Raw genomic sequence first — 14,732 nt, forward strand, 5'->3', positions numbered from 1 at the left:
CTCTGGTCCTGTCCTTCAAAGGGCTCTGTTTCAGGCCCACACTGTCCACTTTAATCAGGGCCAGCTTCACAGGCATGCGACCCGTGCAGCATGCACTTGGTTTAATGCGCTGCTGTCACTGTCTTGGAATTCTTAATAATTTTTAAGCAAGGGGCTCTGTGTTTTTCATTTTATGCTGGGCCCTGTAAGCCAGTCCTGGCTTTTGATACAGTGTATCTCCTCTGTAGGTCCTTCTGGGTCCCCCTCATCTGCCTTTAGTGTGCCTGTTCTATCTGGTAGAGGCATTTGAAGAATGCACCCTGGCCCGGCCCATGTCCTGCTACCTGGCACACTGGACTAGAGTTGTTTACTGGTGGCTGTCTCCTCCCAGCCGGCCACCACACCTCTTGCTGGCAAGGACCCCGACCTTGGCTTACTGTTTCTTACGTGTCCCCTCAGCCAACAATGTCGCAGGCGTGCCCCATGTGGAGAGGGCTGGGGACCTGCATGCAGAACACTGGGTCAGTCAGGTCGGGGGGAGTGTGCACAGCTGACCTGCTTCTCAGGGGCTTATGCTTGTCTTGGGGCACAAGAAAGACTCCAAAAAAAAAAAACACTGGTGTTTATAAAAGGTAGGGTTCACTCAACATTTATTCGTCATACTGTTGAGTACGTTTCATGACAGTTTGACTCACCTCTATATTCCCGGCACCTAATGTTATACCTGGCGCAATAAACAGGACATTTGTTAAGCAGTTGTTCTGGTCTCCGCTCCCTGCTAGGCTGATTACGGAGGACAGTCCCTGACCTCTAGGAGGATCGGATGCTTAATACACGATTAAATGATTCATGCAGCAGCTGCCCTTGGTGCCCCAGGATGCACAGAGCTGGGCTGGACAAGGCTTCCTGGGGAGGGGAACTGGATTTGTAGAGTAAGAGTGAGAGATAGGGGGTGCTGAGGTTGGATGAAGGGGAGGGAGCTGCAAGAGTGGAGAACCTTGGAGGTCATGTGTAGGAACTTGAATTTTTCCCAAGGCAGTGAGAAGCCAGGAACGTTTTTCAGGCTGGAGTTTACCCTTTATAGGTTAAACAGATCTCATCATCCCCTTTGTACAGAGGCAGAAGCCTGAGGCCTGGAGGAAAGAGCTGAGATCATTGAGCCAGTTGGGTCCTTGCCCTCTAGTTCGAGGCCTGTTCCCAGTAATCCAGGCTGCCTCTTGACCACTTCCATCCTCATAGTCATAGAGACCTGGTTTGGAGGCAAAAGCAGGCTTGAAGTGACTTGAGGTGACAGTGCAATGTTGGGAACAGAGAGGAAAGGCCAAATTTGAGAGATTTGTAAAGACAAGATTTCAGTTTAAAACAACAAGTTGTTCCTTAGAGTAATCACGTATTTGTGTTTATCATGGAATTTTCAGGTTCCATTGGTGAAAAATGACTGACAGGTCTTTGCTTTGGGGACAAGTTTTTCAGGAAGTACAGGACCCCCAGCGATCTGACATCTTGGGAACCTTCATTGCCTCCTCACTGACCTCTCTTACGAGTATGAGGGCCCCTTTTAGGTGTTCACTTGAGGAATGAAGCATTGGGTCCTGTGTAGGTTTCTCTTTGGGGTGTTGGAAAAGTTCCTGATACAAGCAGAGTAATTTCAGTTCAACTAGATAGAGTAACCACGTTTGGATATTTTTAAATGGCCAGTGGAATTGGGGAAAAGTCTACAAAAGTACAAATTTTCAGTTTAATTTTAACTTTGCACTTCGCTCACATCCAGGACTTGGCAGGGGAAGTGGGCCTTGATTTTTTTTTTTTTTTTTTTTTCTTTTAAAGCAGAACACACCCTGGATGGAAAAGGGATGTTCTCTTCGCATGGAAGGGTTAGAGCCAAGTACAGAGGAAATGGGTTGGTATTGTAGCAAGAGTTCAGGGGTGGGTCTGGTCTTTGAAACTAGAGCACTAGGAAAGTGTGGCCCTCGTGGAGGCAGGCAGGGAAGGGGATGGGATGTCTTTCACAGGCAGCTGTTGGGCTGGCGTTTTTGTTTTGTCCTGTTTGGTGCATTTCAGATACTTCACAGCTCACCTGCTGCTCCCATTGGGACCCCTTTTCACCTCACAGCGAAGCAGTGGGTCTTTCCCCCATGCGGTTTGGGCTTTTTGGTGGTATCAGCAACCTCAGGTGTAAGCCCTGTCCCCTCCCTCCCCTCTGTGATCCCACCCTGCACCGTGCTGAAACCAATCAGGGAGGAAATGCAGAAACAGTGGGGATTCTGAAGACCTCACCTTTAAAAGGATGGGGATTTCCCAAGAGAGTGGAAGCAACCTCTTGCTGTTTGGGGAACAGCAGGGTCCCAGGTCCCTCGCTGTATCCTTGCCCACTCCTGCAGCGTCATCTGAGCCAGGGCAGGGTTGGGCTCTGTGCTTTGGTTGCTAAGGATGTGTAACCAGAGCAGAGACCTCTGGGGGTGGTGCCCACCTGGTTGGTAGAACAGTTAGAAGAGGAGCTGAAAAGGAACAGTTACAGCCGTAGGGGCGGAAAGGTGTATTCCCTTTCCTCACCCATCATAAGAGTCATGGCCAACACTTAACAAAAGAAAAGCATAACAAATTGATTCAATTAAAGTTGTGACGTGAGAACCTTCAGAGAAGACGACCCAAAGACCCAGGGAAACTGCCTATTTTTGTACTTAGGTTTGACGAAGAAAAGACAGCCATGAAGAAATGTGACTGGACAAAGGGGTGTAGGCTGAGAGGGAACCCAGAAAGGCCTGTCTGTTCAGATTCTTTGTGGCCTCCAGTGTAGCATTCCTTCCTCCTGGATATGGGGCAGGACCTCTCTGGAATGAGGGTCTTCAAGGGAGAAGGGAGAGGAGACAGTAGCTTTCTCAGTTTTGCTTTGGGAGATAGAAATTCTACTTTCTGTGACCTGCCTTGGGGAAGAGAAGTTCTGGATTCTATGACTTCTGGGGAGACAGGGTGAGAGAAATTCACAGAGCTTGCTTCTGAGGCCTTCCAGTCTTCTTTAGTTCAAAGTACTCAGCACGCCAAAGCTCCTTACATTGGGGTTTTGTGTTCTGAGCCCCAACACAGTCAAGAACTTGTAGAATTGACTTGGGGGTCTGGAGAGAGCTTGCACCTAAGCCTCCTGTCCCAGGAAGCCACCAGGGGCCCCTCCTCATCTTGTGGCTAACACCAGCCACCTAAGTGCAGTAGACACCCACCCTCCTGTGACCTTCTTTTGGGATTTTAGGATAAGCAGTTCGGATGTGCCTTTAAAACAGAGAGAACACACCCCAAGGAGTGGTTATGGGGATTAAACAAGACTGTGTATGAAGCACCTAGAGTGTGCCTAGCGAGTGCTCGAGAAAGGTACGATGATTATTTTTAATAAAAGCACTAATAGTGGTTGCTTGCTTATTGTCCTCGAGAGGAGCAGCCACCAGTTTTGGTGCGGTGGTAGGACCCAGGGACTGGCCTCGTCACGACTCCGAAACCTATGTCTATCTGTAGCATTCCTGGGCAGGGGTGACAGGCAGCACTGTTCCTCTCCAGGAAGGAGGCCAACTTCCTAGATGAATTCCCTGGGCTCCCCAGCACCGCATTCTGAGGTCCTCCTCTCCTTGGCAAACAGCAGTAAGAGGAGAAGCCATTGACCTGTCTAGAAAAACCGCATGTCTGCAGTCTTTGAGGGTAGACTGGAATCTCTTCTCATATTTGCCTTGCTTTGGTGGAGCTTCAAGAATTCCCAGGCCTTCCAAGGAAACCAATTACTAAAGAAGACTGTGGACCATGTGACTCCAGTGTTTACTGCAAATGAAGGAGATGTCTCCCCTCCCCCAATACAGTTACTCTCCCTCCATCTGCACTGGTCCCCTAAGGCCTGGCTTCCTGGCTCTATACTGCTTTCCTGCCCTGGGGCAGAAGGCCTCAGAGAATTTATTCCCAGGCACTCTTGCCATGACCTTGAGAAGGTGGCTTGACCTGGACATCTGGATCTCAGGGACTGGGGGGGTGGGAAAGGACTGAGCCTCCCCCTCCCAGACCCAAACAGGAAGGTGGGTCTTGGTGACCATTTCCTAGGCTGAGAACTCCTTAGCTCCAGGAGAGGGCTGCGCTCCCTGGCTGTCCCGCTCTGTGGGCTGTGCTAGATGAAAGCCACAAATTGCTGCTGTCCCTGGCGGAGCGGCATGCCTCCACCCACCAGTGAAGAATGAAGACAGGGCCCTGCAGGACTCTGAGATCCAGATGTACCCCAGTGCTCCCCTGCTCTGCCCACTGGCAAGAGGGGGCTGAGGAGGGCCATAGCAGGCCTCACGTGGACTCTGTTTCTATCTCCTTTTCACCCATATCTCTACTTGGCCCAGAGATACCTGAGTAAAAGGGGTACCTGGTCACTCTGGGCCCAGAAGGAAGAAGGTAGGCGTGTCGGCCTGCTCAAAGGAGCAGGAGCGGCCCTGGACAGGGACAGGTTAGAAAGCCTGGCTGCTTATCCAAGAGAAGAAAAGGCCCTGAGGGGCAGGAGCAACCCTTTGAACAATGCCGTACTGCTGTTGAGAAGGACAGGCTTGTACCATGTGACCCATTGGTGAGAAATCAGGGCCTGTGGATGGAAGTTCCAGGGAGGGAGGCAACGAATCCAGTTGACATTGGTAAGTGTTTCCTGGCACCTGCAGGGAGCTTGGGCTGCTGCGTCTTGGGCTGAAGGGACTCTTTCAGATACCGGGTGCAAGCAGGGATCACCTTTAAGGTATCTTCCAGTCCAGAGAGGCCAGGTTTCCCAGAAGCTGGCTGCTCTGGGGCAGGATGGAGAACTCTGGGCCAGCTACCACACGCCGGGTCTCCCTTGCTTACTCCAAGGGTCATTTTGTGCCTGCGACCTGGTTACTCCTCTCGGCCTGTCTTCTTACCTTCATCAGAACCTGCAGTTTCACCTTCAGCTAAGTCTACCTCTTAACAGCCCCGTGAGAGGGTGGCCTTTTATTCGTTCTTTCTACTTCGTTAGAAATAAAGGATTTAGGACCCAAATTGTGGGTAAGGGAGCTGAGTGGGGAAAAAGACAGCCACAGAAGTGCCTCCAAAGACAGACTTTGAGACAGACCTCAGCATTTCATTATGGGCCCATCCTAGGTTTGTGGGTTTCCGCTCTCCTTCCACATCTATGCTGGACCATGAAGAGCAAAGTCTAGACCTGTGCTATCCAATGTAATAGTTACTTGTGTCTGTTTATACTTAAATTAATTGAAATTAAATAGAATTAAAAGCTCCATTCCTTAGTCTCACTGGCTGCACTGCAAGTGCTCCATGGCCACACGTGGCTAGTGGCTCCTGTCTTGGACAGTACAAACTGTTGCCATCCTTGAAGGAAGTTCTATTGGACAGTGCTGGGCTAAAGGTGGGAGAGTTGGAGAAGCCCCTGGTCTGCTGCCCCTGCCTCAGGACAGGCCACATGGGTACTGCTGTGTGAATGCCAGCTACAGGGGCGGGCTCTGCTGTGATGGCAGGAGTGGGTGAAAGCAAATGGGCATGTGGGGGCATTGGGGTGGCGAGCCAAGCCCAGAAGTCCCTGACAACGCTGTGGCTGATGTGTGTGCATTTTGGGATAATGTGAGAACAGGGTTGGAATGAGACCATCCACCTTGCAAAGGCAGCAGGGCTTACTGGGTTTGTCTTCTGCGGTCCAGCCAAGGCTCCTGTCTGGAGTGGCCCCCTGGTTCTGCAGCTCAGCTCACCACAGGCTTCCTCTCACCCAAATGTTGAAAAGGCAGAAAAGTCAGGGTGGGCAACTCCATCCTGTGGTCGTCGGCAGCACAGTGATCCGGAAAGCTAGAAGAAGTGACGGAATGACGAACTGCTTCCTGCCTCTGTCTCCCTGTCCCCCAAGGAGTCCTCTAACACCCTTCCCCTGCTTCAGCCCCATTCCTCACCCCCACTCACACAGTTGGGCCTTCTTTCAGGTGAAAGAACTTGTCCTGGACAACAGTCGGTCGAATGAAGGCAAACTCGAAGGCCTCACAGATGAGTTTGAAGAACTGGAATTCTTAAGTACAATCAACGTAGGCCTCACCTCAATCGCAAACTTACCAAAGTTAAACAAACTTAAGAAGGTAAATAGAGTGTTTGGAGTCTGTGTGTGCTGGGAGGCGGGGGTGGGGAGAGGAAGGGTTATTACCTGTGTTTAGAAAGCGTAATTGAAGGGAAAGCCAGGTGCTTGCACTAACATGCCAGACAATTCCCTGAGACTGCTTTCCCTTCTTGCCTGTCTGGGGAAAGCCAGGCAGCTCTGAGCCAGGAGCCTTCATTTTAAAAGCCTTTTCTGATTTTTCTCTCCCTGCCTTGTTTAGCTTGAACTAAGCGATAACAGAGTCTCAGGGGGCCTGGAAGTATTGGCAGAAAAGTGTCCGAACCTCACGCATCTAAATTTAAGTGGCAACAAAATTAAAGACCTCAGCACAATAGAGCCACTGGTAAGTCATTCGGACCCTCCCCTCCCGGCAGGGGTAGGAGGTGGGAGGAACTGGCATCAGCGAATTTTACTTTTGCATTTGTCCTTTTCCCACTTAATTTCTTTGACTCTCATGATGTGCTATGAGATAGAATTGAGCTATTGTTTCTGCTGAGTCCATAGAGAAACTGAGGCCCAGAGAAGTTAAATACCTTGACCAAGGTCACACAGACAGAACGGGCAGCTATTGTACGAGTAGGGTAGAACCCTAGTCTCAATTTCTGCTCTCCTGCTTTTCCAAAACTCATAGTTTCTGCTCAGCTTTGGAAACCTGAGCTGTCATGTCTTCAGGTTCAGGGCATGGCTTGTTGCCCCTTTTTGGGAAGGGAGGAGCAATCCAAGAATTAAACTGTCCCTGGAGGTGGACTCCAGTTTTCTCCTTGGGTCGCTGGTCCCTGAACTGTGGGAGATGAGTCAATCCTGACATAGAACCCTGGAATGACTGAGAGCTGTGTGGTGTGAGAGCCTCGTGCAGGCAGGCCTTCCTCAACGTGGTGTGGAGAAGAGTGACCCCTGGTCACCAGTCCTTGGTGCAATAGTGAACAGGCTCTCAGGGGCCTGGGCAGGGTTTCTGGCTCCTCTGCTCATCCTTGTAGAGATAGACATCCCCTAAGCTTCACTGTTTTACCAGCCAGAAAGGGGCAGGTCATGTTCAGAACAATGCTTTCTTTATTACCAGGATCTGATTTGCTGTATTCCTTTGATTTTTAAGGAAATCAGCTGTAGGATGTGTCACTGAAAACAACTCTTTTGGAATAGGAAATATTACCACATGAAGTAAATACACCTGTTGTGAATATACATACAAAAGTCACCTCATAAGGCCAGGCGTGGTAGCTCACACCTTTAATCCCAGCACTTTGGGAGGGCGAGGCGGGTGGATCACCTGAGGTTAGGAGTTCGAGACCAGTCTGGCCAACATGGTGACACCCCCCATCTCTACTAAAAATACAAAAATTAGCCGGGCGTGGTGGCGGCCGCCGGTAGTCCCAGCCACTCAGGAGGCTGAGGCAGGAGAATTGCTTGAACCTGGGAGGCGGAGGTTGCTGTGAGCTGAGATCGCATCACTGCACTCCCGCCTGGGTGACAGAGTGAGGCTCCGTCTCCAAAAAAAAAAAAAGGGCGGCAGCAGCACCTCAGGCATCTTAGAATTGGGGAAAGGCCAGGAGGACAATTGGCCACGTTTGCCAAATTTCTGTTCTGGGTTTATAGGGGAGGTGGGGTATCCCTCAGATTGGGTTGGAGTTTTCAGGGTTTCTGCCCCAAAAGGCACTCCTTGCTCTCCATGAATGCTCATGGGACTTGCTGGTGGCCAATGTGGCAGAACAGGACGCTGGCATTTCTTTTCCAAACTCTTTACCTGTCCATCAGTGGCATTGGGGCCAACTAGTAGAATGTACTTCCCACAGAACTTCTTTTCAGGCCTTCCACTGGTCTTCTAGGAGAAAGCCAAACTATTCTGATCTGTCTGGAAGTCTTGATTTGATGTTATTACAAAAGGAAAACGTCTTTGAAGTTCTGTGTATGGGCGAGGTATGGGGATTGAGCATATAAAATCCTTGTAAAACATTGTGATTTGGTCACCGTTAGGGATCAGGCACTCAGGCACACCCATGTTCACACTTTCCACTGCCCCCTGCCCAGATCACCTGTGTCTCAGTGCTTTCCCTGCCCCTGCTTGTCAGTGTGTGTTGCCTCACCTCCCTGGGGCAGGAAGCTGCTTTTTGTAGGGGGTGCTGGGCTTGCCTACACAGTCCACTGTCAAGACTTCCTCCCTGTCCTTGGCTTCTGCTGAGAATGACCCAGGTCTCAACTGCAAGGTCGTAGAGAGAGAGCAACCTAGCTCCCGACATTGACTCCAAGGAGCAGTGGTTTTACTCCTTTGTTAGACCTGGCCCCCTTTGGAATGGGGACTCAGCCTGGGATGGGATTTTTTTGGTGCCTCGAAGGTGGATGAAGTGGGAAGTCAAAATGCAACTCAGTTACTTTCAAGCACTATGACCCTTCACTTCCTGGGCCTCAGTTTCCTCTACCATCAAACAGGGATAACATTGGCTAGAACCCGTCTGGTGTGAAGCTTTGACAGAGCACATGATATCAGATACTACAGGCAGAATTGGAATCCTCCATCGCTTTTTCTCTTGTCCTTTTCTGACAGGTAGTATTTCAAAGAGTAAGAGCACAGGTCTGAAGTTGGGCTGCCTGATGAATTACCAAATCCTGTACTCTCCATTTCCACATCTGTGAAATGAACTAATAATTATTTCTACCTTACAGGGGTTGTGAGATAAAGTGACTCAGTACATGAAGTGCTATGTTAACTGCCCTCATCATCATCATTATCAGATACAGAAGGAGTTAGTTTGTTAGTTCAAGTTGCTTTTGGTTTCCCTCTGGTTCCTTAGTCTCAGGGAAAGGCAGCAAACCTCTTGGCTCATGCACCAAGAAAGCCCCAGGCTAATTTCAAGTCAATCACTGTTAAGACAGAAGCTGTAATTGCAGAATAAAAGTGTTAACATTGGATAAGGCTTCAAAGATCCTCCAGTCCAACCCCGTATTTTCCAGATGGAGACACTGAGGCCCACAAATTGCAGGTGATATGTCTGGGCAAACACCGTGGCTAAGCAGAGCCAAATCCAAGCTTCCTTATCACCTGGAAGTCGTGGTCTGTCCACTCTATCTCATGGCATCCTTGCCTTTTTGCTAGGGCTGTTCCCCCGCCTTCCTCCCACAAATCACTTACTATTGGCTTCATTTTTCCACTTGCAGAAAAAGTTAGAAAACCTCAAGAGCTTAGACCTTTTCAATTGCGAGGTAACCAACCTGAACGACTACCGAGAAAACGTGTTCAAGCTCCTCCCGCAGCTCACGTATCTCGACGGCTACGACCGAGACGACAAGGAGGCCCCTGACTCGGATGCTGAGGGCTACGTGGAGGGCCTGGATGACGAGGAGGAGGATGAGGATGGTGGGTGACGGGGCGGCCCAGGGCTGCAGGGGCCCAGCTGAGGCCTTGGGGCTCCTCCTTGGCTTTGCAGAGGTGGGTGGGCTGGGTGTTGGGAGGCCCCCACCCAGCTACTGAAGGCTGGCTGGCTGACATCTACCTCCTTCCAAAGCTAGGGAGGGGAGTGGGGCTGTCTGCTTTATTTTCCATAGTCCCTAACCTGTCTCATTGGTTGTCTTCCCTAAAAGAACAAAGTATGAGTCCCATGCTCATGGAAATATCCTGAGATTCTCCAACTGCGTAATAACTCCTTTAAAAATCATCCCGCTGAATCCCCACTTCAATTTTTGTCCCTTTCCAAAGCCCTTCAGGGAGTGGGATTCTACTGTCATTCTATAGTGTGACCCGCACTTAGACACTCTCTCAGGGAGGGAGGGAGGGGATAGAGAGAGAAGAGGGTGTGGCCTGAGGACCCCTCTTTCCTGTCTGGATATTCAATAGTGGAGAGGAGGTCCAGAGCTAGAGGGGTTGTGGGGCCCCCTGGTGGTTGCAACCCACAGCCCCACACTTAGGGGCACTGGCTCAGGGGCTCAGGAGCCACAAGTGCTGGGAAGTTGAGGGCTGCAGGCCGCCTGTAGGGTTCCCTGGCAGTGTGGTGTGCAGTCGCGGACTACAGGAAGGAAGGAGGGAAAAGAAGGGGGTTCTTCGTCCTGTTCCCTCCCCTTCTCCCTTGCCACCAGCACAGTGCAGCTTTCTCGTGGGTCTTCATGGCCAGATAAAGTTGAGAATGGAGACACTTGCCTGATTAATTCAGATACGGGATTTTGGTTTTCCTTGTTCAATTGGGAGTGTTTTGCAAGATACTCAGAGACCGTGTTTGCCTTGGTGGGGATCTTGTGATATGGCAGAAAGGAGCCAAAACTGGCAGTCCCAGGACCAGGTCCCCTAGGCCCAGCTCAACCAGTGACTCAATGTGTGACCTTGAACAAGTCAGTTCTCTCTGTGCCTCAGATCTCTCACCTTTAATGTGAGGAGTTTAGATTGACCTTGCCGCTCTCCCGGGCCCTGGAACTTATCGTTCTGCTCCGACAATTTCCTGGTGGTCTCAGTGTGAGAGAACTCCAGAAGGGGTCTTTCACATTCATAACACTTGTGAGGGGGGCTTATCTTTGGCACAACTTCAGGATGTGTTTAATTATGTCGGCATTGTTTTCATGAGAGTTAGTGTGTTCAATCTTTGGGCTTAGGTGGGTGTGGCAGGGTCGTGAGCCCCACAGTGAAGACGCTACAGGGGCCTGTGCTGTGTGGGGGCGGAGCCAGCTCACCACTAGTTCTGTTTCCATTCCCCATTTCCATTGCACAGAGGAGGAGTATGATGAAGATGCTCAGGTAGTGGAAGACGAGGAGGACGAGGATGAGGAGGAGGAAGGTGAAGAGGAGGACGTGAGTGGAGAGGAGGAGGTAAGGAGGCTGGGCTGGGCTGGGCGGGGCTACCGTCTGCCCCTTTGAGGCAGTCCCACTGACTGCCTCTGTGATCAGTCTTGGCAACGCTGGGGCCCTAGTTAAGAAAGTCGCTCCCCTGTGGGTAGTGAAGTGAGTCCATTTCAGAGCCTTTCACTGGACTGTTTCTGGGGAGACAAGAGTTGCAGCAAGCTCTGGGGAGGCTGGATTAGAAGAGGGGAAGAGGATTTTAGAGGCAGGGACTGAACCTGCTGGGGTAAGCCTGGCCATTGTTTCTGTGTGAAGAAGTACAGAATGCATGACCCCATTTTCTGCTTTTTGCTTTCATATGCTAATTAAGATATTCATTGAGCACTTAAACTGTGCTGGGGAAAACCAAAGACTGCCTTGAACTGATAGGTAGCAGGATAACACTGCTGGATCCCAAATCAGAGAGTGACACTATGGAAATAGAGCGTCAGGAGTTGGCCATTTTCCTAAACAGATTGGCTGGTTCCCAGTTTTTTAACAAGATCTGTGAGGGGGTGAGTCCCAGCTCTACCACTCACTAGCTGTGTGTCCCCGGACAATTTACCTGACCTTTCTGAGCCTATTTCTTCACCTGTAAAACAGGGATCATGATAGCTTTCTCACAGGGTTGTTAAGAGGATAAAGTGAAGTGTAAGTAAAATGCTTAAGGACAATGTCTGACAAGGGGTAAGTGTCTGACTGCTTATTGTAGGCGTTCACACCCTCCTCCAGGTTCCTGGCACTGTGTTGGGTTTTGTGTTTGTGTGTTCTGAGTCTCTCTGTAGCAGAGTCATTTTCTATAACTTGCTCAGAATTCTAAATCAACTCTTGCTAATTGCAGAAGTTAGACCTAGAGAGTTTTAAAGTGACAATAGCATGGACAAGGTACCTGTGTCCCCTCCCAACTCCCCCTACAGTTTCCTATCTCCCTCAGTGGAGGATGCAGACACATCCGCTTGCCACACGGACTCACTCAGATAGTGTTTTCCCGTTTCAGCCAGCCGGCCCAGGCTTGAGAGACACAGGCCAATGACAATAGAAAAGCGGAGGCCAGGCGCGGTGGCTTATGCCTGTAATCCTAGCACTTTGGGAGGCCGAGGTGAGCAGATTGCTTGAGGTCAGGAGTTCGAGACCAGCCTAGGCAACATGGCGAGACTCCTTCTCTACTAAAAATATAAAAATTAGCCAGGCATGTTGATGGACACCTGTAATTCCAGCTATGCAGGAGGCTGGGGCACGAGAATCGCTTGAACCCGGGAGGCGGAGGTTGCAGTGAGCCAAGATGGCACCACTGCACTCCAGCCTGGGCAATAGAGCGAGACTCAGTCCAAAAAAAAAAAAAAAAAGCTGGCGAGATGAGCTTGGTTTCTGTTTAGTTTTGCTGCTGGCTCTGTCTTCTCCCTAGGTCTAGACTCTTAGGCTCGTCTCTAAAAAATACTGTATTTTAAAAATAAAGTCTTAGTAAAACAGGTTTCCCTAGAACAGGGCAGTAAGTTGTATTGGCTAATAGCTGTTTCGTCTTCCCCTTCCTGTCACAGGAGTGCTGCATGTGGGGTTTGGCGGCAGTGCAAGGCGGGGAGGATTGTGGGGTTGTTTTTTTTTTTTTTTAATAATCTCACTGACCATCTGCGTGTTTCCAACTTTCAGTAAAGGAGAGCTTATACATGCAGAAAAACCCAGAACCTTAGCAAACAGACTGATGAGGGAACTCTTTGGTGACATTTTAAAAGAGTATTTCCCTTGACAAAAAAGAAGTCTGTCACCAAGTTCTTTTAAACTTCAGGAACTGGGTTTAACAAGCAGAGGTTCAACTTGCATGTACTTTCAGGAACAGAGGAAAGCAAGGGCCCTGTGTTGAGAATGAAAGTCGTATACCTTGCTGAACCTCCAGCTGGTTGGGAATGATGTCCTCAGGGGGTCTTGAATTTATCTTCCTCATCCCTTCCAGGTGGTCCAAGTTTGCAAGCTAGGGAAGGGACTGGATCGGGTGACACTGGACTTGCCCACAGAATCTGGATTTGCTGAAACTGGGGTCTTCCCTTGAAGCCAAAACTAGATTGAGGACAGATGCAAGAAAGGATGGCCTACTTTGCACGGCAGGGAGTCTGCTCGGGAACTTGTTCCCTTCAGAGAACGAGCAGACTGGAAAGCTGCCTGCCTTACAGGGACTTCAGATGGGAGTTCTTAACCTGGGTGCTGGAATCCATCACCCCCTGAAACTGCTTGCAAATATTATAAATGATGCAGACATTTTCTGGAGAAGGAGTTCAAAGCTTTCTGCAGATTCCCCAATGGGTCCTAGATCCAAAATAAATTAAGAACCTTTGCTTTACACTCCTCCCGAGATGGCAAGTTTTGGTGGGGCTCTGAGAGGCTGGGGTGACCCTGGCCTTTTGTGTTCTGTGTGGCTTCCTCGGCATATCCCAAGGCGGGGCGTTTCTGATGTTCTGGTGTCCATCTTTTCTCCTAGGAGGACGAAGAAGGTTATAATGATGGAGAGGTAGATGACGAGGAAGATGAAGAAGAGCTTGGTGGTATGGCAGCCTTTTTACTCTCAACTGGTAGCAGCCTGGCCCTTTCACTTTGGCCTTAGATCGCTTAGGCTCTGAGGCCCCTGGCAGTGGGCAGGACACTCCTGTCAGAGGCCTCAGGTTCCCCCTCCAGCTGTGCAGATGTCTTGCCTTGGTTTCCAAGGATGGCACAGCTTGGTAGTCGTGGGCCCCATGGCTTCTCATTGGGTGGGTTGAGTTAAAGAGGTGGGATTCATAACTAATCTAAATGCCACTTTCTTGCTCTTCCAGAAGAAGAAAGGGGTCAGAAGCGAAAACGAGAACCTGAAGATGAGGGAGAAGATGATGACTAAGCGGAATAACCTATTTTGAAAAATTCCTATTGTGATTTGACTGTTTTACCCATATCCCCTCCCCTCCTCCAATCCTGCCCCTGAAACTTATTTTTTTCTGATTGTAACGTTGCTGTGGGAACGAGGTGGGAAGCGAGAGGGGAAAGTGTACCTGGGGGTTGGCGGGGAGGGAGGGTGGGGTGTGGGAATAAAAATACACTATTTTTACTTTTACTGGCCACTTTATTTTTTCGCCCTACACTTTTTCTTTGGTCGCGGTTTTTGTCCTGTAAATGCGATAGCTAAGTACACAGCTAAGTGAGCATCTTGTTCCTGACTCTTCAAAGAGGATCGTTGGCAGTTTCTCTTACGTTTCCTGGTATTCCCAACGTCTCTGGATTGGGTGGAAGGCTGTGCTGGTCTCAGTTTGGTTTCTCAATGCGCCAGGAGGGGCTGAGCACAGCATGTTTTTGCTTTGGTTCACGTGATACCTGGCTCTTCTTGGGGCGCTGCTAGAGGCATTCACGGCCCTGGTGTTGTAATAGCACCGCTAGTAGGCGTATTTTGGCACTGGTCTGGGGACATTCCCATCTCTTGCATGCCCCCCTTTTCCGCCCTTCACAGATGGTGGGGGCTTCGCTCTACAAAGAGGACTTCTGATGTTACCTTGAGAGCGTTGATGAAGCCAGAGAGCTGAAAACGGGCAGGCTTGTAATTATTACAAGGAAATGGATTTGGTAATTAAAAATTAAAAGAGAAGGAAAACACACCCTCCAACTTCAACTTCTTTAAAAAGAAAAAAAAAAATACTGTCCTATCTTGTTCTGTAAAATATTAAACGCTTTGTTTTAAAAAAAATGAGAGAGAATTCTTCGCACATGTACTCTCTGTGCTTAGAACATTTTTAGCAGAGCGCTAAGCGCTGGAAGACGGTTTGGCTGGCAATGTCGCTGGCGTTTTTTTTCATACACCACCAAGCACGCGGAAAAAACTAACGCAAA

The 14,732-nt window shown here is 49.7% G+C and overlaps 1 protein-coding gene across 2 annotated transcripts in view; it reads left to right on the forward strand.

Moving 5' to 3' along the window:
- ANP32A (acidic nuclear phosphoprotein 32 family member A) overlaps positions 1 to 13,961 on the forward strand; it is a 40,950-nt gene extending 26,989 nt beyond the window's left edge. For both annotated transcript variants that reach the window (XM_017851144.1, XM_017851145.1), the window contains exons 2-7: positions 5,928 to 6,077; positions 6,315 to 6,437; positions 9,245 to 9,443; positions 10,783 to 10,880; positions 13,360 to 13,423; positions 13,691 to 13,961. In XM_017851144.1, coding sequence (XP_017706633.1) covers positions 5,928 to 6,077; positions 6,315 to 6,437; positions 9,245 to 9,443; positions 10,783 to 10,880; positions 13,360 to 13,423; positions 13,691 to 13,752 — 696 coding nt within the window. In that variant the 3' untranslated portion in view covers positions 13,753 to 13,961. The remainder of the gene's footprint in view (positions 1 to 5,927; positions 6,078 to 6,314; positions 6,438 to 9,244; positions 9,444 to 10,782; positions 10,881 to 13,359; positions 13,424 to 13,690) is intronic.
- The last annotated feature ends 771 nt before the right edge of the window (positions 13,962 to 14,732 follow it).

Source organism: Rhinopithecus bieti, unplaced genomic scaffold (assembly GCF_001698545.2).
Source record: "Rhinopithecus bieti isolate Rb0 unplaced genomic scaffold, ASM169854v2 scaffold_31548, whole genome shotgun sequence".
Taxonomy (NCBI): Eukaryota; Metazoa; Chordata; class Mammalia; order Primates; family Cercopithecidae; genus Rhinopithecus; species Rhinopithecus bieti.